This window comes from Sceloporus undulatus, chromosome 2 (assembly GCF_019175285.1).
Source record: "Sceloporus undulatus isolate JIND9_A2432 ecotype Alabama chromosome 2, SceUnd_v1.1, whole genome shotgun sequence".
In the NCBI taxonomy this organism is placed as follows: domain Eukaryota; kingdom Metazoa; phylum Chordata; class Lepidosauria; order Squamata; family Phrynosomatidae; genus Sceloporus; species Sceloporus undulatus.
Window position 1 is genome coordinate 113,793,447 of NC_056523.1, and position 25,173 is coordinate 113,818,619.

A 25,173-nucleotide genomic window follows, 5' to 3' on the forward strand; every position below is an offset into this window, starting at 1 on the left:
GAGCTTATTTTCTGCTGCTCCAGAGACTAGAAGACAAACTGATGGAATCAAATTACAAAAGTAGAGATTCCAGCTAGATGTCGGGAAGACCTTTCTTACAGTAAGAGCTATTCAGCAGTGGAAGAGACTGTCTCAGAAGGTAGTAGAGAACATTCCTTCACTGGAGCTATTTAAAGCTGAGGTTAGATGGTTACTTGTCAAATGCTGTGGATTCCAGCATTAATGGTGGCTTGGACTAGATGGCCCTTTGAGTTGCTCCCAACTCCATGATTCTGTGATCAGCAAGACCACCTTGGATTGGAGTATCCTTTTTTGAAGGTTTTTAAACAGTAGCTGGCCGGCCATCTGTCAAGTTTGCTTTGATTGTGTATTCCTGCATGGCAGGAAGTTGGACTGGATGGGTAGCATGGTCTCTTCCAACTTTGTTTCTATGATTCTATAACTGGTGCAGTCCTGTCAGAAAGGCTGTACTTCAGACTGAGAATGGGGATTGTATAATTCAGTGTTCCCCACAGAGAAAAAAAAATCCACCTCTATTCATCTAAAATGATAGCCTGGAAGGGAGAAAAATATTAACCTAAATTTGTCCCTGGTATCCTAGCTGTCTGCATGCCATGAGCTTTCAATATATCAATTTATCACTTTGATATAATGTAATGTAGCTTTGATGTTATTGTACTTAATTTTGTAGACAGATATTGTAGCACCTCTGAGACTAACTGAAAGAAAGAAGTTGGCAGCATGTGCTTTCGTAGACATAAGTCTACTTCTTCAGATGCAATTAGATCTGAAGTCTAGGAAAGCTCCTGCTGCCAACGTCTTTCTTTCAGGTAGTCTCAAAGGTGCTACAAGATCTCTCTACATACTGATTCTACAGACTAACACAGTTATACTGTATTTTGAATTCTGTCCTTCATATTTTTATCCATGTTCGAATGGCACAAACTGGGCTCATCCAAATGGACTGGAAGAAAGGTCACCAATGGCCCGATACAAATGGTGTGGAAGCACTGTCCTAGGGCCAAAACTAGGGCTAGGGAGCACGCAGCAACTGCATGCTCCCCAGCCCTAGTTCGTAGGGACAGCACCATTTTGAAGGCGCGTTGTCCATACACAGCGCGGGACGATGACGTCACGCATGCGCTGCCTCCACATGGACCAGCGCGTGTGTGACATCACTGTGCCGCTGGAGGGCACTTGTGGGCCCTATCTGTGGTGCAGAAAGGAGCTCTGAAATGGAGCTCCTTTTGGGCAAATAGATTGCTGCAGGATTGCTGCAGGAACAAAGCCAAGGAGAATGGGGCCGGGTGGCCCCTTTCTCCAATGGTTGTGCCTGTCAGGGTGTCCAGGAGCCTTCAGCCCCAAGGATACACCTTTTCCAGGCCATGGGGAGGCGTCATTTTGCTGCTTCTCTGTGGCCTGGAAAAGCTCCAGATTGGGGCTGCAGGGGCTGCTGGTGAGGCTGCCCTGGCTCCAATCCAGTGTGGAAAGGGGCGGCAGAGACCTGCCCCTTTTGGGCCATCTGTATCGGACCAATGTTTGAATTTTCTTTAACAACTGGGCCAACTTCCCCACATCCTCAGTCAACTGTGGTTTGGTGTGAGGTGGAGTGGGGAGAGGTATTTTTTTGACCTTTCCAGTTTGGGAAAGACAGAGAGGCTAATTGTTAACAATGGAGAGAAAAAGAATCAGCCAACATAGTGGCAGTAGCTTGCTTATGATAAATGAATGACCTCAAATGCTCAATATTCATTTTTCTAAAATATGAATAAGATTAGAGTAACCTGCACCTCTTTAAGGCACAGTGATTGAAAGGTGGGTCCCCCAACACCACATGTAGGTCTTAAAAATGCTCCACCCCAGGTGTAAAATACATTAAGGCCAAAAAGTGCCTCATTCCCACTACCTTTTAAACAGGATCGCAAATCAGTTTGAACTGGTTTAAATGACCTTGGTTCGTACTTGAACCAAATTGCTGAAGCGACTGGGAGAGAGGTCCATGCACTAGACCCATTTAACCCATATCTTTTTTATGCTAATTTTTTCCACATCTTTTTGGATAAATCAATTCCATGCAAATGTGAACCAGATGCAGGTCGGAATCTATTTAAAATTGCCCTTTGGTAGGCTGAAGCAGCTCTATTTTGAATTGATTAATTCATTAATTTGAATCACAAGTGGGTTATTTTATTTTATTTTGCAGTAAAAAAATGCAATTGGGGCAAATGTAGTGTGAACCATGCTCTACGGCCGAACTGATACATCGATTTGGTTTGCAAAAAAATTTATTTGTAAGTGGGAATGCGGCTTAGATAGCCATATGTTCATTTATCAGTTTGCAAAGTGATTCTACTTTTTAGAAAGAGTAAGGAATATGTTAGGACAAAGACAGCTTATTTGAGATAATTTCAGCAGCAAGGATGAAATATGTCCCATTGTCTGAGGCAGGAGGACAAGTGTGTAATTTCCTGTGCTTACAAGGCTTGGTTAACTCTTCTATAATCCTTTGTTTTATGTAAGGACCCCATTCAATGAAATGGCCCCACTATGCTTGCAGAAATCCCAGAATCCATACTGAAAGTATTCTAAACAATTAATTTTAGATTAATTTTGAATTGCATGTATACAATGAAATCAAGAAATAGTAATAATATAAAAATACTGTTCAGCCATTTCAGACTGCAAATAGTTGTGAGCCACTCCATTTGATATGAAGAAACTGGGGGAAAAAGCTCACTTTTTAAAAAGTAATTTTTGCCCTGCACATTTCTCACCCAACTGTACTTTTCAACTCAACATAATTGTGAAAAACACTCATGTGTTTTAAGGCAAGCTTTATATTTCTCTGATTCTCAAACAAAGGCTCAAAGAATTATTTCTCCTGTTCAGATCTGTGGATCTGTGCCTATTCAGTGCTCTGTGTATATTCTGTGCTCATGCTACAAAACAGTTTCCCCTCAATTGCTAGTCACTTCAGTATAATAATTTGTACTTGTATATTCTTACATTTTTGAAGCCTCTGTAAAGCACTTGAAGTTCCTTCTTTGTAAAATTGGTTTGTGCCTCAAGTTGTTCCAATCCTTCTGGCCGGTAACATACTGTGGTCATTTCCAATTCATCTTCAATTTTATCTATAAAATGAAAGAAAAGTATTAGTCGAGGCATCATTCTTTACATATAAAAATGATGGAAGGAGTGAAATGTGATACTGATTAATCTTCAAATTATTCATAAATGCAAACAATGAAATATAGTTCCATATCCACCCGGTTCCATTACACACAACCCCAAAAAGCAACAAAGAGAAGCCTACCTTGCATTTCTCTTTTGGATTCATAAAATGTTATTGAACTGAACAGGTAAACACTTTAAGATATTATCATCCAACAAACTGAAGAAATTCCTGAACACCTCAAAATGCTTCTAATTCAGTCAACAAATAATCTTTCCTAAATTCACACATACTGATTTGAAAATATTTCCCACCATGTGGTAATATTTTAGAACAGAGTGTAGATAACATGAACTAGACATGCTTAAACATAGACAAAAGCTGTGATCCCAAGCACATCTAATGGCAGTATGCACCACTGGAACTGATGTAACTTATTTTCAAGTAACAGGCTTAGGATAAGAGTAACAATTTCTACTGAGCAGGAGTGGATTTTTTTTCTTTTGTTGTACAACAAAAGAATTTGCAGGGTTGGCTTTATTAGATGTTCAGTGACAACTGAAAGTGCAAAGTAATACATAGATATTTTAAAAACAATTCAAGACACAGAAAGGATGTATTGTGGTGGGAAAGTGTACACAGCTCAAAAAATATTTTTACCGAAGTGACAGGTACATCAGACCATGCAGAACACACTATAGTACCTCAAGTTCTGTTGTTTCCTCTAATTCTGAGTGATACTGGGACGCTGCACAGTTTTAATCCATGGATGAACAGTAAACTCCTTACGATAATGACATGGGGGTAATTTTCATTGTATTCAGATATCTTAAATATTTGTTGATAGTTCTAAATGATGACTCTGTACTGTGTACCCTCTTTGGCTCAGTGATCTGTAGCAAAGTTTCCCTTTTTTGTCTGTGTGGATATGTATAATCCAGCTGTTGAATCCATTTTTTAGGAGGAAGAATGCACAAGGGCTTTTTATTTCTTGGTCTCTACAGTCCTTAGATTGAAGGATAACCTTACAAACATACAGATCAGCAAGATCAACCCTTCTGTTACACCATCTCCCCAATCCTCCTCCCCAGAGATTGCCTCCTACAGCCTACAACAGCATGTATCCCACAGTCCAGGGTACTTAGGGGAACAAGAGAGATGAGGGGCACAGGTCTGAGGTCACTGAGCTCCTGGTTTCACCCTGGGTCTAGCTGAATGCAAATGTTACAGTGTGTTGGAATTAGGTCCACATTGCCACTTGTACTATCAAAGAAAAAAATGCATGTAGTAAATTCATAGCCTTTATTAAATAGCATCTAGGATGGATGTGAGCTGGAAAAGGTTGTTTAGAATTGCCAAGCAGACATTGCAGCAGGGCTCCTGTGTCATTCACACCAGCTTAGCAGATAGCAGCGAAGTAGGTATTGTGTCCCTTATAACAACTCAATACAAAGAATACATTTATATGATGCATAAATGCATTTCTAACCATGAAGCTTTCAAAGTTGCTAGACCAAGTAGATTAAGAATCCCTAGAGGACCAGCTGGGATCATCCAGGTCACTGTTGTCGATCACGTTCATGAACAGGCACATGAGAAAGATCTGTGCTGTGAGAGCCCGTGAAGAGCAAGGGGAGACAACCTGGGTGGTGGGTGGGCAGTGAGCAATACATCACACTTGAGAGATAAATTTCCTAAATGTGGATGACAATTAAGAGTTTGGAAAGACAGAGAAAGAAGAGTAGCTCCTACTGAGCGGAATAGCCACTATTCCAGCTATAACCTTATCCATGGGTTTGGGGCAGCAGGATGGAGTGAATGCGGAAATTTTAACTTCTTTTCCCTATGTGTTTGGAAGGAAACACTGGCCATAATCCTCTTGGCACTTTACACATATGTAACATTCCCTGTGGAAGTGGCTGAATATTTTTGTCCAATGAGCAATGTCTGCATTTGCTTCAAGATCATGGAAGTGGAATTGCACATGTGGTGCAATTGCTCATATGGATGCACATTCTTGGCCAATATGTGAGTGTCTGCTGAAGATAAGGTTAATACTCCATCAGTCACACATTCCTTTGCACATTTAGTTGTATAATGTTGCCATTCAACATAAGAGTAATCTAGTACTATCAATGAATAACTCTGCATGTGACAATTTATGGTCAACAAACCCAAAGTAGGATATCACCCACTGTATGCACAGTGTGCATAACAGCTAGATCTCAAGGTTTTGCTTCTTCAAAGCTGTGCTCCTGTATGGCAAAATTGTTCATGAGTGTCTGGCTAGTAGTGGTAATGGTTGGCATGGAATAAATTTGTTATGGGCCTTCAAGTCATTTCTAACCTATGACAACTCTATCCCAGGGGTTTCTTGGCAAGATTTCTTCAAATATGTTTTGTCTTTGCCTTCTTCAAAGGCTGAGAAAGTGTGACTTGCCCATTTCACACAGTGGGTTTCCATGACCAAGCAGAGATTTGAACCCTACTCTCCAGAGTTGTAGTCCAACATCAAACCAGTACACCATTCTGGCTCTTGGAATGTATAGCCTTTGCCAATGGAGAGGTTACCCATGTATCCTTCCATGCTTTTAGGAGATGTTTTGATTCACTCTTGGGAAGGAAAAGTTTTACAATATACTTCCATCTATTCAGAATTCATGTATGATGAAGGTCAGGAAATGCTAGCTGCAGTTGTACTTTGTTGCAAATATTCCTGTTCTCTTGCTTACTTATGTGGACTGCTGTATTCTGGATCCTTCAATTGCTGAGGTAGAATGAATTATATTTGTATGTGGACTCCCAAGGTTGTTGGAAACCTCATCAGAGATGTGTTAGAAATATGCTCCATTTCCCATAGGTTTCTGAAACTAAACTCTTTTATGTAAAGTGCTCCTTTTTAATGCATAGTCTCCTTTCTCCAGAGTTTCATATTATCAACATTTCCATGTTTTAAATGTGTGTGTGGCATAAATTCAGAGTTATAGATTCATGTCACATACCCTAACTAGATCGTCTTCCTGTGCCAGGTGTATATGTAGGTAATTGTACACTGTAAGTCATTGGGCATTCAACTTTATTATTATTATTATTATTATTATTATTATTATTATTACATTTTATTTATAAAGCGCTGTAAATTTGCACAGTGCTGTACATACAACTGATGCCTTACATTGTGACTTATGTTCTGTTGTGGTGATGGGCTGTGTGTGGGTAGAGCAACTGATACAGGCCAACATTTTCCCCTATTTTTTATCCCCCTCATTTAAGTCAATGAGATGAAAATTTATTCTGAGTTCTGCGAAGCTGTATTGGTATGACTTTTAATTGAAGAGGTTTAGAATATGTTATATTCTTCTTTATTCCATCCACTTTCCAATTTCAGCCCATTCCAGCCATTCCACCATTGTATTTCCATAGTGGTGATCTATCAGGAATTGTGTTGTCATGGCTGGATTCTGGTGCACTCTATGATCTGCATTCAGTGGATCATGTGTACAGGACTTGCTCTTAAATTCCAGAGTGTAATTCATCACTATTTTCTTTGCCTTTTGTAGATGGATGTTTTAGAACAGCCATGGGTGAGCAAATTGATGTTTCTTCAGTTACGGTGTTAATATATTCATCAGTTAAGATTTTATTCTTTTATTCACTTATATAGAAACAGTTGTCTTTTAGCAGGTCACCTAATCATTCACCAGCTAGCAAATGTAACTAATTTTAAAACAACAGAGCTAGAAACAAAACCAATCAAACAAAAAGGTCTGATGGTTTTCCACTACATTTTAATTTCATTAGAATTGGATTTGTACTGCAGTTGTTCAGCACAGAAACATGCTTAGGGCACTCTAACATTTGGTGAATGGCTTCAAACATCAAGCCATGGTATTCTCTGTGTTTCATCTGCAAAGTCAGTTCTGTCTTCTTTATAGAGATTCCCCTTATGATAACTATATTATGAAATTGTCATAATATAATGTCACAATGTGTATAGTTATGGGATGCCACAGAAGATGACAGCTCCACCTTTTTCTTTTTAAAAAAATCATTCTTCTGAAAATAATTTTTATACCATGTCCACACCTTCTACATATCATCATCAAAGCTTTTGTCTCTGCATAATTGCACTTATATCTTTTATAAGTATGTAGTTCAGACATTTCACAGACTTAAGTATGTCTCATTTAATATTGCCTTGGCTTCCCTCCTGAGACAGCTGTTAAAGCCTTTCTTGTTTCCTTTAGAGGGTTTAATTCCTACTAACACAGTGTGCTTTCCTTCCTTTTAATCCTTTTTTCAACCTAATCAATTGGCACTATATAATTTTATCTGGTTTCTTCCAACTCTTCCAGTTTGCAACATATTATTTTCTGTCCTGTGAGCACCCAGTTCTTCTGGTATTGCATTGGTACTGGGAAACTGAAGGGGAGGAGGTTAATTATTAGAGAATTTTCTATTTCTTATTAGGTTTTTTTATCCATCAAATGCCATTATACGTTATCTGATGCTGAGCTCTTGGACTGGGAATTTTTATTCCATGCTCTTTTCCTTGCTTCCTGGAAGATGTTTCCATGAGCTGTTGGAAGTGGTGTCTGATGTAATACTGAGATTTTCCAAGCTAATGGTCTTGGAGGGTATTGTTGGTAAAGCAGGACTGCATTACTTCCCCAATGCATTGTGAGTCCTCATTTACTAGATATCATGTTGTTCTCAGATTGATTGTTTTCAGCTTGGAATTTCCTATTGTACTGTTCTGGAAATAGTGGAGATAAAAACAAGCCATTTATTTTTGATAGACCTGTACTTGATGGTGTCTCAGCAGTTTAAAATTCAAATATATCAAACTCAAATTTAAACAGTTATCCTTAGTGGCTGTTGGTCAAGGTTGTTTTCAGATTGATTGTACAGTTGTTGATGTGCTTTTGTTGAAGTTCAGTCTAGTCTCTGGAGGAGGAGGGGAGTTGATGATTTTGCTAGCATTCTCTCCTATTGATAAGATCCTATGTTTTTCTATGATATATTATGGAGTATAATATAATATATTACAAGCACTGAAGCACTAAGGATAATGTAGGCAATTTGAACCTTAAGAAAACTATATTTGTGTGGAGGTTAGAGTTCGTAGTAGAAGCTGTTGCATGATGGCCATAGAACAAATGCATTCTTTTTCACTTCTCTTTCACCAGAGTACATTGCTATGCTTTCCTTTTTGTGAAATGCAGCTATAATTCTTGGCTCAACACAGGCAACCTTGTGATGCTTATGATTAACTTTTTTCTCTATGAACAGAAAAGAGATCAGTATCAATCTGGTTTGGGGGTTAAATGTATCCCAATAAAGCCACAGAATGGATGTTACTAAACATGATACCATTTGCAAGGTTTTTTTTTTTTAAAGCATTTAAAGTCTGTTAAAATATCTTTATTGAAACCTTCATTTTTCTAGTAAACAATAACATATAGAATTCTGTATTAGATATTTAGTTACACATACTTAACCAAGTAACCTCTCTTAATCTGAGCATCCCCCATGGCTGAAATGTCATTCTCTGCTGCTCTGATCACTGGCAGAATGCACCTTCTTCTCTCCGTGCACCTGATGCCTGGTTCGCAGATTGGAGGGGAAGTTACAATCATGACAGTAGCATCAAAACTGTGATTAGGTAGCAATCATGAATATGAAACCGTTATGAATGAGTAAATCTAGGCCAGTTGTTTGGCCAGGAAAGGTTACATACTTAAGTATGCTTAAGTAAGTAGCTGATACAGGGTTTTGGCTCTTGTGCACATAAGTCACAGAGGCCATACACATGAACAATATGTGGGCTCTAATTAAAAATAAAAAATCATGTCATTAACATATACACAACATTAAGTAGATTGGAGGGGAAGTTACAATCATGACAATAGCTTCAAAAATAGCATCAATTACAATTGCATAGTATAACAGCACAATAATTGTGAGCTATGAATAAAAAAACACTTCTCATTGACCTTGAAAACACAGCACATGCTACTTATACAGCCTATGCACAATCACCACACTTTGCAACTGTATAGGCAGGAAAAGCAAAACAATTGCATGAAACAATTGCAAACTGTTGTTTCAACTTTCTGTCTTTTTGTTGACGACAAAGACACCATTCTCTCTTCTAGGTGTCAGCAGTGGCAACACTACCAAATCTGAAACTGCCACTCTTGACATTCCAAATAAGCTGGCAATGTCTTTATGCTTAATACAGGGCTTGATTAACTCTAAAAAGAGGTATCTTGGAGGATGTTCACACCACTGTCAGTTGTTAGTTTTCCAGATAAGATAGGCATTAGATAAAATCCAGTATATTTGAAATACAACCACTGGTTTCAGTTTAATCATGCAAACCCATGGAAGTCCATGCGGAGAATACATTTACTAAGGAGGAGGATAGTTTCAGGCATAGAATTCTGGTCTGATGTTGTTGCATCATTATGCAACAATGACAGGAGAATCACTGTCTCCTTCAGCACATAACTTATATGTGTTAAATTCTCTTGACAACCCAGGCATAATGCTGTGGAGACTTACACATTTTTTGGGGTAAAGAAACCCAGGAGGGTTCTGGTTTGTTCTGTTTTCAGAGTGCCAGCTAGAGTGAAGTTTTTCATGCCTAATCCTCTGGCTAGTGGCACAGTGGTGACTGTTATATTTCATTCAGAAACCTGGAAATGTATCTGTTTCTTAGGTTTTGAATAGCTAATTACACAGATGTCTGTGGCCAATTCTCACTAAAATGTTTGGCAACAACATTTTTTGCGAAGGGAGGAAAGCAGTCATGTAAAAGTTTCTGGCTAAGAGGTGGAATTTAATCTGGCCAGCAGTTGAAGTGAGGGTGCACATCCCTCATGAAGACCTGCAGGCACAAGCGTTCTCAACAGTCAAAATAGTACTGTTTGCTCAAAATTCTATATTTGATTGAGGACTTTTGCTGGGTTACAAAGAAGGTTCTAACAGAGAAAAATGTTTTTAAAACTCAGATTTTTTAAAGAGTTTTAAAGATTTTTAACAGGTTTTTGTAAACCTGTAGGTATGGTTGACTCCATAAATACCATAAATTACTCCAAAACACTGTTTAAAAGTGAAGTAATTTATCTAGCATCACCAAATTAAAATTTTATTTTTTGCTTCATGGGAATCCCACTGTGGGAGAAAGGCAGTATATGAATCTTGGAAATAAATAAATAAACAAATAAATAAAAATGGGAGAAAACTCCTGCCTCCAGACAGACTGAGAGGTAAGAGTCTGTAAACATGACGAGTGAGTAATGCATATGCCACTTGCATGTCATTTTTCTCTTGTATATTCTGTGCACGGGTTTTAGCTATCATTTCAAATGAGGGAATAGACCCCCAATGCCCTAAGAAAAAGAATGATTTCCACTAATTTAGAAAAAGGCTGCCAATTTACAGCTCATCATGGTTGAGGACTCTTGGGAGTTGGGGAGACTGCTACAAATTTTTCCCCTCAGTGCAGGCTTCAAATGACAAATGGAGAGTTAAACAGTGATTATACTATAGAACAGAATCTTGATTCTGGCCATAGACCAGCACAAAGAGATTATACTATATTAATACATTATCTATTTTGATTAAATGTCCATGGTAATTGTATCATCTATAGACTGAAATAGAGAGTTTTGCTTTTATATCAATTATACATGAGGGAGATGCTAGATAAATTAATTTTACATTGTTTGTATGATACACCTTAGATCATGTGCCCTCCTAGGTTTCTCTCAAAAGCAGTTAAGGTATATTTAATATTTTTAATCAACTGCAGACATAAAAATGGCTTCTGACCTGACACACTGCAGCTATAACCTGATTCACATTAACTTTTCTCTGTGTAGTCATATATGCACAATTCACATCAGCACACATGAATTATCTGTATCCCCAAACACAATAGCCTCAGCTGGATCTTTTGACTTGAACTATAACATTTAAAATCTGAGAATGAAGTAAACATATATCCTCTTTTTATGTGAATTCCTTTGGAGAGTCATATACAGTCATAGTTGGTACACTTGAGAAATAAAATCAAATCTTGAAGGATTTATATTGCTTGCTTTATGTGGAATGATACTTCACTTTTACCTCTTTTAAATTGCGTTCATTAATGCAGCACCAAGTAAATCCAGGAATTGTTAATAAGCTTTAACAATGTGACAGAGAAAGATTGTGGGAGTGTACTGTAGATATATCTTAAGTTGATTTTCTGAAGATTTTGAAACAATTTACCATATGTTGATTTACACAAACTTGTTCATGGAAGGTAACACATCAAAATGTCCACCGTGTATTAGGAAACGGACATGGTACATTTCCAGAGGAGACTAAATTACAACTTGAAAGTCTTAGCCTTCTTTTCAAGGTTTAAATAAAACCATGGAGTCTGGAAATCTATATTAACCATTTATATCATTGTTAGAATAGGAAAGGGGGAAACCTCTTTTGAAAATTAGTCAAATTGATTTAAATTTTACCTCTCTGAGACAGGTAATACCACCGGGCGAATTCTAGGAAAAAGTAAGAAAACAATTTAACAAAAAAAGAGTGCAAACACTTTTATTATTCTTCCTTTCAATGTAAAATTGGATGGGATCTAGACTCAATGTGAAGGGAGCCCTATATTCTATATGATATGTTTGTTTCTTGTTCATTGGATGTGACATTTTGCATTGCATGGCCCTGCTGGCTTTCCCAGATGATGATATCAAATGTAAAGCATCCCTCTCCCTGGTATGAAACCATATGACAATGGATGACAAAACACGACAGGAAGACAGCATGCTACCAGTCATGCAACCATGCAATCGTCAGGAAAGGTTCACAAGTTGAGGACAGGTAATAACAGTTTGGAGAGCAGCTGCTCTAGAAATTGTGATCATAAGGCTATTTCAAAGACAGGATATTTGTCATGCAATTTTAAATGTCTTTCCTGGAAACTAGAACAGTTCGCCTTCCAAACTACAGGGAAATCTTAAGACTTCACTTTCCTGCTGAAGGAACAAATAATGATTTCTGCAAAGAAATTACTTCAGGTAGATTTTAGTTTTCCTAATCAAAATCACAGGAATAATTACATTTTTATAGCAACAAAAGAATGCTGTTCACACATTCCTGGGGAAAAAGAGAATGATTAACAATTAATAGGAAGAATAATATATTTAATTCACACCATCATCCTGTAAGTGTTACTTCAGAGACCTGTAAATTAGATTGTAGTTAGTCACCGCCAAAATGAAAAAGTAATAATTGTTAGCATATTTCAGTAAATCAATAGCCAAATCTCTCTCAGCCTTGTAATGTAGGTATAGATTCTGTTGCTATGGAAATCCAACCATTATGCTATCGTTTTGCTGCCTTTTCCATTACTACATGAAACCTCTAATTCATGCAGTTACTTCTCAAATACTACTCATCCCATTCACTCACACTATAACGACCATTTCCCAGTTCTCTGAAACTGGATTACTTATATGCATCAATCGTCCAACTGTAACTCATATCTTCTAATTTACAGCCAACTTCAAATTCTATTAACACCCTCACTATTAACACAAAGAACAAATGCTGTCTTGGCTATGAAAGAGGAAATTTCACATGTGGTTGAAGGGTTAGAGATTGAGAATATGCAAAGAAAGTGTATACCACTAACTGCTCATCTTATGCCTCCATTTCATATTGTTCTCAAGAACTTTAATTGGCCACTTTGCATTGATACAAGTAACTAGAGTTTGCTAATACGCCTAAATATATTGTTAGTGTGAATTCTATAAAGTACACAGAACATGACTGTCAGATATTAGGGAACTTTCAGATATTCTACAAGCCATCTAGCTGTTTGTCTGAACAAGGTTCATACACTTGGTCTAGCTGAATAGCATATATACTCACATATAAGTTGAAATATTTTAGTAAAAAAATTTGACCCCCCCCCCCCCCGGAACTTGGATGAACTTATCCATGAGTCAGTGTAAATACTGCACCTTAAATTTTATCAAAAAAAAAGAATCACCCCTTCTCTGAGTGGTGAAAAGCAAGAGCTTAGTCCATCCCAGGAATAACTAAAAGATGCACCATCACCCTGCTCTCTCTGCTTCAGTGCCACTTCTGGTCTTTTTAAATGTCTGGGCAGGAAAATGGTGGTGGTGATAGTTCTTTGGTGATTCCGTTCAATGGAGTGCCAAGAGAACAGAGAAGGTCGGTGCTTGTTTTAGGTTCTCCCGGGATGGACTGAGCATCTTGCCTTTAGCCACTTTACTCAGAGAAGGGGATGGTTACCAACAGAGTTAATACTATACTTCAACTTTCATCAAAAAAGGAACAATTCTCTTCTCTGAGCTGAGTGGTAAAAGTCCTTTTTGAACTCCCTGAGGCAGTGTTCCTTTTACCTACTCCTTTTTGACAGGCGCACATTTTCTTAGCCCCACTCACTGGTTGCCTCCCCCACACATCACACAGTCAAGAGAGTTGGAGTTCAGGAAATAATTTTCATCTGGGTCTGATTAGCTGGTTACCCTGAATATTATTCCTTTTCATATGTACCATGTTACACATTTTGCTTTCTTGAGCTCCAATGATTGCCTTTCTAAAGCTTGTTTTGTACTTGAACCAATTCCAGCATAATAGATAAGGATTATCATAATAGACATCTTCTATTCTAGGAGAGAGGATGTTAAGGATATCTAGATATGATTGATTTTTCTTGCATAAAGAATGTTTTGGTATGGCTACAGTCTTCTGTACACTTAACTGTGTCCCATCATAGTATGTGCAGAAATGGATTAATTAAATCAAAGCTCTACATTTTTTTTGTACAAGAAGCTTTTCTTCAACAGATAACAAACATTTCTAAATGAAATTTGTGTAAAAGTGTCTGTAAATGTATAATAATTAAGAGATGGATTATACTTTTCTTTTTTTTACTAAGGCCTCTATCACACGGCGGAGTAATAACTCCTGTTATTACCCAATGACACGTCCATTAGAGTTTATGCACTGGACACAAATGGGAGAAGCACATGGGAGTGTGATAATCTTCTCCCTGATCATGCTGTTACCACATTTTAATCACATTTTAATAACACTCACCTCCTATGTGAAAGCATCCTAAGATCTATTACTATGATTGTGTGGTGATGCTAGGATGTATCTTTATTTGACCCTGCTCTGATTAATATTAAAACAGTGATTGCAAAGAGAAGCTGATGTACTCAAGTTACAGATTTTTCCTGCCTAAAAAAATTAATGCAAATCCTTACTATAGCAGGATTCAATCTTTAGGAAGCATCCTGGAAGGATTTGGTAATGATGATACAAATCATATTAATATAATTTCCTGCCTATATTAAAAGAAGAAGCATGTGGGAAAGAGAAAAGACCTATTTATCATACAATTAACAATAAGAGATAGGGAGTGAGTGAGTAAATAAGACAATTGTAACCACATTTATACTGCATCACTTCCTTATACTATTTGACAAACTGATAAATAATATTGTGATATACTATAGTAATGTTCTATATAATACAAATATCCCCTGTGGATAATAGATGATATTTTATCTAACATGTATATTTCCTAGCTGTTGGTTTTGTTTTTTATAGCTGTTATAAGGACAAACATGAAATTTTTACTTACACAATAAATATAAGATACTAAAAATAATAATGTTTATTCATAATCCTCTTTCCACCAAAGGGTGGATCATCAACACATACAATGAATAATGAGAACAATAAAACATTACATTATAAATATACATAAAATCCCCAACATCCCAGCAGCTACTACTTATCTCAGCAACTCAGGCACAACTCAGCAGCTTAATTTGGTGAATCAAAGATGGAGGGTTTCAATTGCTTTATAAAAATGGGTGAGATCCTTCTCCAGCTGGAAATCCAAAACAACACCTGACAGGGCTCTGCGTGTTGGTGGAACAGACAATAATTCTCTGCCTGTGACTCTTAGGGCCTGAACAGACAGGTCAAAATAAAGCTGCTTCGGGTCACTTTGGAGGTATGCTATTTAAATGATACAGTTTGAATCACTGTTTAAAATAATTGATTGTGTAACCCTAAAATCTAAAAAAAAAATCACAATAAGAATCTGAATAGACTGGGCGCAATTGCTTTAATTTTCTCTCTTTAGTCTCAGATTATTAATCAAAAGATGAATTACCCACCTATGAAACTCACATCCAAAACACTCTGTAGAAATAATCGAGTCTGAGACAGCTTTAAATGCCATGGCTCAGTGTTAGGGAATCTTGAGAACTGTAGTTTTGTGAGACATTTAGCCTTATCTGTCAGAGAACTCTGGTGCCACATTCCTAAGGATTCCCTAGCACTGAGCCAGGGAGTTAAAGTGGTCCCAAACTGGATTATTTCTGCAGTGTGTTTTGAATCATAGGTGATTCTGCCATCTCCCACTGAGGGACAATATTTAGAGATTCATTTTGAGTTAGGGCACCTTGCCACAATTCATGCAAATAGGTATCACAATTGAAGAAATGAGATCTGCTAACACCCTTTGGGTGTTGAACAACCTTTTCACAGGAGTCAACATTGGAAAACAGTAGCAAAATTACAGTTATGAAGTTGCAATGAAAATAATTTTATGGTTGGGGTTCACCACAACATGAAGAACTGTATTTTTTTAAATAGTCTTTATTGAAAATTTACAACATAAAACAAATAATTACATCATTATCAAATTCTTCATGGATTCTCATTCCCCCCTTGCATCTTTCTGTGGATATAATTGCTTTTAGCTCAGCTTGATTACTTCCTATATTAATAATAGCTCCAAAGGATTTACCCCCCCACACACACACACCACATTTTATCTGTTTTGTTTACTTACAAAGATCCTGAATAACTTCCAAGATGATGTAAAACAAACATGGGAGCCACTAATAAATTTTTGTAAAGAGAGATGCTCAAGATAAGCTGCTATACTAAAAGAATTATTATTATTTTGTATTAAATCTATATAGGCCTTTTTGAATACTGTAAATAAAACATGAGGAACTGTATTAAAAGGTCGCTGCATTAGGAAGGTTGAGAACCACTGTGCTAAGGAATCCCAGCTGGAAGATACAAACCTAACTGCTTTTCTAATTATTTCTGGATTAGATTATTATACTATATGCATTATAGTATAATACCTATGAATACAATTCAGTAACATCAAGGGAAGCCAAATGCCTTACGGGACAGTATGATTCAGTCTAGTAATACATGTGGAAAACAATAGATTGGCTAAGAGTTTTACTGAAGCCAGTGCTGGAATGTAAGAAACTGCCTTATACTGAGTTAGATCACTAGTCCATCTAGCCCAGTATTGTCAGCTTTGACTGGCAGCAATGGGTCTCCAGGGTTTCAGGCAGATTTTCCCCCTAGCCTTACCTGGAAAAAAAAGATGGAGCTAGTTGGGGCTAGTATCATAGAAGTACTAGTCAAGCTTGACCTTGCTTAGCTTCCAATATTAAGCAAAACTGATATGTTCAGCATGATATGGTGGGTACATATTTAAAATGGTGGCTTTGAATTATAAAACTGCTACTAGTATGAATCCCACAGGACAGCATGTTGCAATGGTTTGAATATTGGACTAGGTCTTTGGGAGAACAGGCTTCAAATTTTCATCAGCCACAGAAACCCATTGGGTAACCTTGAGCGAGTCGCATATTTCATATGGATATCGGTTCTAACCAAACTAAGAAAAATTGAAGGGAGGCTCTGTCCTGAAATTGCTGAATTAAAGCCTATCAAGAAGTTAATTTAGATTTGAACTGATATAATAATTTCCTGACCTTTTACAGATATTGATTGTTAGTAATTAAAAGATAATTACAGCTGCTGTAAATTGTCACACTGTCTCTTAAACTCTGTCAAATGCTGTTCTTTTTCTTTTCATCATCAATGGTTCTTCCACATCCTGGAGTGAGGTGACTTGCAGGGTTCCACAAGGTTCTGTCCTGGGCCCAATGCTATTCAACATCTTTATCAATGACTTGAATGATGGAATAAAGGGCATGCTGCAGATAACACCAAATTAGGATAGCTAATATCCCAGAGGGCAGGTTCAGAATTCAAAATGACCGTAACAGTTTAGAGAACTGGGCCAAAGCTAACAAAATTACATTTCAGGAAGAAATGTAAAGTATTATATTTGGGCAAATAAAATGAAATGCAGAGATATAAGATGAGTGACACCTGGCTCTACAACAGCACATGTGAAATATGTCTATAAATCTTAGTAGACCCTAAATCTGGACATGAGTCAGCAGTGTGATGCAGCAGCTAAAAAAGTTAGTGTGACTCTATGTTACATCAAATGGAGTATAGTGTCTTGGTCAAAGAAAGTAACAGTGTTACTGTATTGTGCTTTAGTCAGACCTCACCTGGAATACTATTTCCAGTTCTGGGCACCACAATTCAAATAGGAAGTTGACACACACTCTGGAGTGTGTCCATAGGAGGGTGACCAAAATGGTGAAAAGTCTGGAACTATGCCCTACGAAGAGCGGCTTAGGGAGCTGGGTTTGCTTAGCTTGGGAAAGAGAAGGCTAAAAGGTCACATGATAGCCATGTTTAAATAATTGAAGGGATGTCATATTGAGGATACAAGAAGCTTGTTTTCTGGTGATTCAGAGACTAGGGCCTTGTCTGCACAGGCCAAAAGGCCTGTCCCCACTTCCCCATTGTGTCATTGTTCTGTTTGGATAATGCATATCCAAATCCCAGTTATGGTGTGGACAATCCAGATGATGTCCAGCATGTTCTGCACCAGAAATGGGTTTAACAGCCTTAATACACATGAATGTCTCACCAAGCCACCCAGTGCATCCGCCGTGTCATGAGTTCCTCATTCTGAGCTCAGAATAAGACGCCTTGCCATGTGAGACTACTGCTGGGTGCCTCATTCTCATCTCAGAAGTGAGCCAGCCATGGTGGACATAGTGGCTGCTTGGCAGGATGCCCACACAGACAGCCACTGCAATACAGGAACAGAAGGCCAGGTAATGGGGGCAGGGGGATCATTCATGCTGCAGGGCCAGGATACTCTCTCCCTGATGTATCTTGGCCAATGCAGATAAGGCCTAGGACATGGAGCAATGGATTCCACCTAAATTTTAGGAAGATCCCCCTGACAGTAAGAGCTGTTTGACAGAGGAATATGCTTCCTCCTACCTTGGATTTTTTAAAACAGAGGTTGGATGGCCACCTGTTGGGAATGCTTTGATTGTGTATTCCACAATGACAGGGGGTTAAAATGGATGGTCCTTGTAGCCACTTCCAACTCTGTGATTCTGCCATGCTACTGCCACTGTTGACACATTTTTACCTCTATTCTCCTATGTGTATGAAGAGTACTCTGCCAAATGAAATCTAATGAAATGGGCTCTGGTCCATAAAGGTTTGTACCATGGTAAATTGGTCTTTAAAGTACCAGATGCCACTAAATTGTTTCTTGCTGCTAGAGACTGCTATAGTTTCTTAACTGGAACTTGAGAGAATGCTAGTGATTCAGTTAGTTGTAATATGGTCTGCCCTGGAGCACTCCTTGTTTGTCACTATTTGGGAACCTGCTCATTTTATACAGTCTATTTCATATCAGATGTTGTTGTGAATAGACGCAATCAAGTAAACCATGCCTTGAGGTTGCAAGACCTTAGTGGGACTGTTAATAATAGGATGTATTGAAAAGCCTTCATTCACCATAAATCTACACCAACTTGATGGCAACTAAGAACAACAAAATTTACTGCAGTGAAAACAATTTCTTAAGCGTTTTTTCATGTATAATCAGATGTGGTCCAGTGCCATTTCCCCAAAATAAACAGAATTGTTCATGAGTCTCTGGGCAAAGCATCCATATAGCCTTTCCAACACTGCACACTTTTCCCATCAGTAATGTGAAGTGTTCAAGCACTTGGAATAGCTTGGAACTCAATACTGTGCCAGTGTAAAGCATTCAAAATTCAGGGTAGAGCACACAAATCCCTGTGCTAGGAATGACTAAGAAAATAATTTAAAAGATATATAAATTGCAGTTTTCTATATTTCTACTTGGCATAGCATGTAGTGCAATCTGGCCTTGTGCTATTTGGACCAAACTAGATGTGAGACCAAATCTCATTGTCAGATCTCTTGGGCCTCATTCCCACTTACTGAAAAATCAGTTTCCGAGCTGAATCCATGAATTGGTGTAGCATTAAAGTGTGGTTCGTACTACGTTTGTGTCAGGAAAAGCCCTTCCTATTCGCCCCAGTCAAGCCCCGACTGGGGATGGAGGAAGCAGGTCCAGGAATGGAGCAAGAAGTCAGGCCAAGGAGAGAGCAAAGAGGCAAGCCGGGGAGTACAGAAGATGCCAGGCAGGATGGAGGATGCTGGGAATGGAGCAAGGAGGCAGTCTGGGGAAGACAGAGGATGCCAGAGAGGATGGAGCAAGGAGGCAGGCCAGGGAGGACAGAGGATGCTGGGGAGGATGGAGAGACAAGGGAAAAGAGGCTGGTGATGAGAGAAGGCCAGGATTAGTGCAGCTGTCCCCATCATAGGGAGTGGATTCAAATCCACATGGTTCCCACTGGGCTGAACTGATTTATTTCAAAATAAATCAATTTAGCCCAAAACACCAGGGGAAAACAGCGTCTTTTTGACGTGGGTTAAATGGGTCAAAAGCATGGCCTCTCCTTTCTGAATTGCTTCAGAAATTCGAATTAAGTGGGAACCATGCTTGTTTAAACTGGATCATACCGAATCACAATCCAGTTTAAACCATAGTGGGAATGAGGCCTTCGTGTGTTTGAACAGTTGTTTAAATATAGCTACATCTCTCTCCTCTCCTCTCCTTCTTCCCCTTTCAATCTCTCTGTATGTGTGAATGAGAGCAAGACGTGTGGGGAAAGGAAGGGGGAACTTTAGATATGAATATTTTCCCAGTTCAAACTAGCTTCATGTTTCTATTCAGATGACCATATACTGTATGTTTTGCCATGTAGGTGAAACAGATGCTTTTGATAGAATGAGTAAAACAGAGGAAATTAAACATAATAACATGGGTCAAAACATCCTTCCCCAGCAGGGCAGCTCTTATACAAGTCACCGTCAATGACAAAATTCCAATCCAGACAAGGTATACTTTGGTTACCTAGCAAACATTCACTATGCCAAGAATCAAAATGCATACACATGTGATAGCAAAACAAAGCAATCAGAGCCTGGAAAAGTACTTTTTTCTTAAAAGGACTTGTTATTGTTACTCATTACCTTTAAAAAAATCCTTAAATTATTCATGAACAGCTTCTGCCTTTTGGTTACCCTTTTGTCTTTTTCAAAAAAAAAAAATCTCTTTGAAACAGTTTTTAAAAATCACCTTAGAACTGTCTCAAAGTCCCCACCAAAGTATTTTACCTCCCCAAATAGCAACATTAATATTGCATTGCTTTTGAAAGAAATGTGATCTCTTACTTTCCCATTGTTGCCTCAAAAACAATGTTTCATGGATTAACATTGCAACTTGAAAATTGTTACAAAATATGTATTTAAAAACATTTTCTTCCTAAAAGCACATCTTTCAACACATTTTCAAATCTATTTTAATGTTTGTTCTTTGATTATTGTATTGGCACAACTGGGAAGCATGACAGATAACTGTGTTGCGCCCTGCATATTAGTTTGGAAGGTGCAGACCAGGTCACTTTCTCTCAGAATTTACAATAGTTCCTAGTCAAGTAACAGAACAGGAAGCTGCCAGGCTTCAGTGTTTTTCAGCAATAAAACAACTCTTACACAGCTAATGTAATCATCACACCATGTTAATTCCCCTGAGGATCAGCAATGGGACTCCGCAGCTCAACAAACTGTTGATGCTGATAAGAAATGACAGTTTCTGAGGAAGATATCTGGTGGGAAAGGAATGTAAATGACTCTCATTCATGTATCAGGACAAGGAAAAGGAATGTAAATGACTCTCATTGTATCAGGACAAAGCAATTAAAATTACACCCTGTGAGATTTTTTTTCCTTAGCTGCTATTAATAAGGCATATCTGGTTTGCCAATATTAGCAATAGGAAAATATGTGCAATAAAACAGAAGAGATTTAGCATTTCATGGGTGACTTAGGCATTGGAAGCCACAGTGTTGCCACAGTGTTAAAATACTGGCACACAAGCAGAAATCCAGTCCATTGCTTCTCTTGCAATAGGGATCTTATTGTCCTGGATTGGTCAAACATTAATGATCCCATTGTTCAGCTAGAATATAACATCAGAAACATGGGAGTAATAAACAGGGCTGTGAATACAGGGCCTGGCTTTGATGTGCCAGTTCTCAATGGCTGATGCAATACCAGAGCTCACCAGATAAAAACACTGAGATGGAGGTGAGAATGGTGCACCTGGGATGTAGGAAGACATGGCCACATATTCTATTTACATACTCAGTTACTACATTCAAGTTCAATACCCAAAGAGGGCTTCAGTGGGCCTACTAACTGAATCTCATTGGGGAAAGGACACTCTGGTGTGGAACAGACCGCCCAAAAAGGGTGGTCTGCTGGTGCCTCCTTTTCGACCAGCGGGAAGCTGCAGCAGATAAACCACGCGGTTTCCCACTGGCAAAAAAAGAACCCACAAAAAGTGCATTCTTGTTCAGGTGCACTTGTTACACCCGAGTGCGCCAATGGCACACTCATGATGTCACAAGTGCGCCACGACGTGCGGATGCTAAGCATCTGTCACATCAAAATAGCGGCGCCTGTGTGTACAGGGTGCCGCCATTTTGACATACAGAATACGTACTAGGGTTAGGGAGTGTCTGCATGGTGCGCACTCCCTAACCCTAGTACCGCCGCTGCCATGCCAAATAATGGGCCTTTATTTGGGTGTGAAATAATCTTTTATAGTGTGATGACTCTCTATCCATCACCACTTAATTTAAATAAAGTTAAAAAAAATGTCCATATAGTAATTACAGATTTGTCTGCTCTAGCTGATTTTAATCTGTCCTGGATACATACTGGCTGTGTGTCTGATTTTTATGTGGTTGAATTTTCCTAGCAGAGTGAAACAATGTAGTGTGTGCCACCAATGAATCCATATTTTTACACTGCCAGGGATAATAGGAACAATATCTTCATTTGACTATGCCTCTGCATCTAAATGAGCAGACCTTCATATTGTGCATACCAAAAGAAGGTGATGCTACAGAAAGTTGTTGATGCTACAATCACCAAATTCCACCTACCCCCCACCAAAAAAAAAAAAAGCAGTTAGTTAAAACATGTCTTTGCTAGTAATTTTTTTAATTAAAAAATTGCTTGGAATACTTAATTGTGTATTAGACACTTCATAGATTACTTTTTGTTAAAAGGAAATGCTAATGACATTTATTTCTTTAATAAAGTTGTACACACATCCCTCCACATTCACTGGGGTTAGGGGCACAGGACCCCCGTAAATGTGGAAAAACTGCAAATAATAAAAACGCTATGTTTTTACCTGAGAGAACACCTCTCTAGGAATCTCTAGGTCCTCCAGTAAAACTATGTGGTCATCATCTGTCAGACCTTGCCTTAGAATTGTGCTGGAGGGGCTACAAATGCCTAGTGGAGTGTTCTCTCTAGGAATCTCTAGGTCCTTCAGTGTAACTTTTGGTTAAAGGTGACTACAGAGTTGTGCTGGAGGACATAGATATATAACATATTAATAAAATGTGTGAATAATCAAATCTGCAAAAGTCAAAGCTGCAAATGTGGAGGGACAAGTATATATTCAAATCTGAATCTGAAAACTCAGAATAGTAAATAATAACAGTAACAATGACACTCAACTGAGTTGAATCACCACTTTATTCAAATAAAGGTAATGTGCATATTTCTTATTATAGATAGATTTTTTTTAGATGATGAAGGAAAAGTATGTGCAATCAACTAACAATAAATTATTGTTCTATGCCATGTGGTACATGGGCATGATAACTTAGGGCTTTATCCCACAAAGCTAAAAGCAGAATATTAACAAAATAAAAGTATATTTGGTTGGTACTTATGATACCAAGTTGTGTCCATCCTTCTACTTCCTTGTTACTGTAGTGCATCTTTTGAGTGATGGACAAAACCTGTCAATACGCTCTCAATCTCACTGTTATTCCATTATTGCCTTCATGTTATAGGCCCATTCTGCTGTAGTTTCGCTTCTCATGTGTAAATGGGCATGATTTTGCACCCGTCCCTTCTCTCTCTTCCCCCTCACAATGCTTATGACCTTTAACAGCTTCCAAAAGTTGGCTGCTGTGTGTACATTTGCACAGCAGCCAGCTTTGAAAAGTGGGTGGCACCTGCGATCGCTTGTGGAGGGTTGCTGTATGAATGCATACACAGCAGCCCTGTGATTCAGGAGGGGAGAGAAGAGCAGTGATTGCAGTTGCCAGCACCTTGCTGTAGCTGTCTATGGTGTGTACATTCACAGAGCAGCCAACTTTGGGAGGCAGCTGGCTCAGTGGCAATCACTTGCCATAGATGCTGGCGAAACGTCAGGAATAAACTCTTCTAGAACATGGCCACATAGCCTGAAAAACCCACAAAAAACTATGGATGCCGGCCATGAAAGCCTTCAACTTCACACTTGTTCTCCCTTTCTCCTGGCATTTGGCATTTTGGAAACAGGTCATGTGACCATGGATTGCTAAAGTGTTATCATGGGGAAAAGCATGATAAGAAATGATGCCAAACCAGTATGCTTCCAACTAGCATGATTGTGCTAGGACAGCAGACTGGTGTGATACATCCAAAGAAACCAGTTCTCTATCTTCACTGGGTTTTATTCCTTTGCTGCTGGGTCTAGCATATCAGCCAAAATATTCTTTAGTAACTGTGAAACAATAATGACAAAGAATTAAAATAACTTTAAAATAAAATAAAAGCATGGCAGTAACTCCCAGCTTCATGATTAAAACTGAACACTACTGATTAAGAGCTTGGAAAAGTTACTTCTTGGAATAAAACTTCAAGAATACTCCAGCTGGCATGGCAAGTGGCTATACTTGCCTGAGTTGTACTACTAAAAATAATTTTCCCAATTGAGACATCAAAGCATTAAGGCCAACATTTTTAAAATTTAAACTTGATGCAAAATCATACAATATACAGTGCCAACTGGCTGAATTAGAGTTAAAAGCAAACATTTAAAAGAGACAACATAAATTAAAATGTCATTACACTTAGTTTAAAGTTCATTTCAGCTGTGAGGAATTAAAGCTGTAATGCTGGACTTATATATTCTGTACCCCTTTCTTTTAAAATTTTGATGCATGACTACTCCATCCATGTCACAATTAATGAAATCAAAAGTACACTCTTGGCTCTTTCAAGTGTATATAGGCTTTGCTCTAAAGGTTAACAAAGCTGTTCCACTGCCTCTATTTTACTGAGACAGCTCAACAAAGAGATTGCATAAATCCAGTAATTCAGAGCCCATGCCAACTAACACATTTTTATTATAAACTGTTTGGGTGATAAGATCTTTTTCAAAGGGTAGGATTGCCATCTGCTACACAATGATTAAAGCAAATACGGATAAACAGGCGTAAATTGAACAGGTATAAATTGAACACAGGGGATTTGCTGAAAGTGCTTCACCACTTAACCTCCCAAGTATCAGTCTAAATCAATGAAAGCAAGGGATTATCATATCCAATGCCTGCTTCTTTCACTTCATATGACTTTCCTTTCTTGTACTGCCTGCAGATCCCCCTTCCTTTTTGACATATTGCACATAAAACCCTGAGTTCAACCCTGTTGAGTTACCCAGAATGCAAACTCTGTTCAGTCCTGATACAAAGAGGTACATAAAATATTTTTTTACTGATGAAAAAATGCTGAGGAGTCGAGAGAAAGAAAAACAGAGAAAACGGAAGAAAAATGTTGACTTTGGACACTTGCCTTTG

General features: G+C 38.3%; 1 protein-coding gene across 4 annotated transcripts in view; it reads right to left on the minus strand.

Annotated features, from left to right (window-relative positions):
- KCNIP1 (potassium voltage-gated channel interacting protein 1) overlaps positions 1-25,173 on the minus strand; it is a 761,805-nt gene that overhangs the window by 18,513 nt on the left and 718,119 nt on the right. For 3 of the 4 annotated variants that reach the window (XM_042452817.1, XM_042452818.1, XM_042452815.1), the window contains exon 2: positions 3,007-3,131. In XM_042452817.1, the coding sequence (XP_042308751.1) occupies positions 3,007-3,131 (125 nt within the window). Of the gene's footprint in view, positions 1-3,006; positions 3,132-11,697; positions 11,731-25,173 lie in introns of all 4 variants that reach the window. The other variant, XM_042452816.1, reaches the window with a different exon arrangement.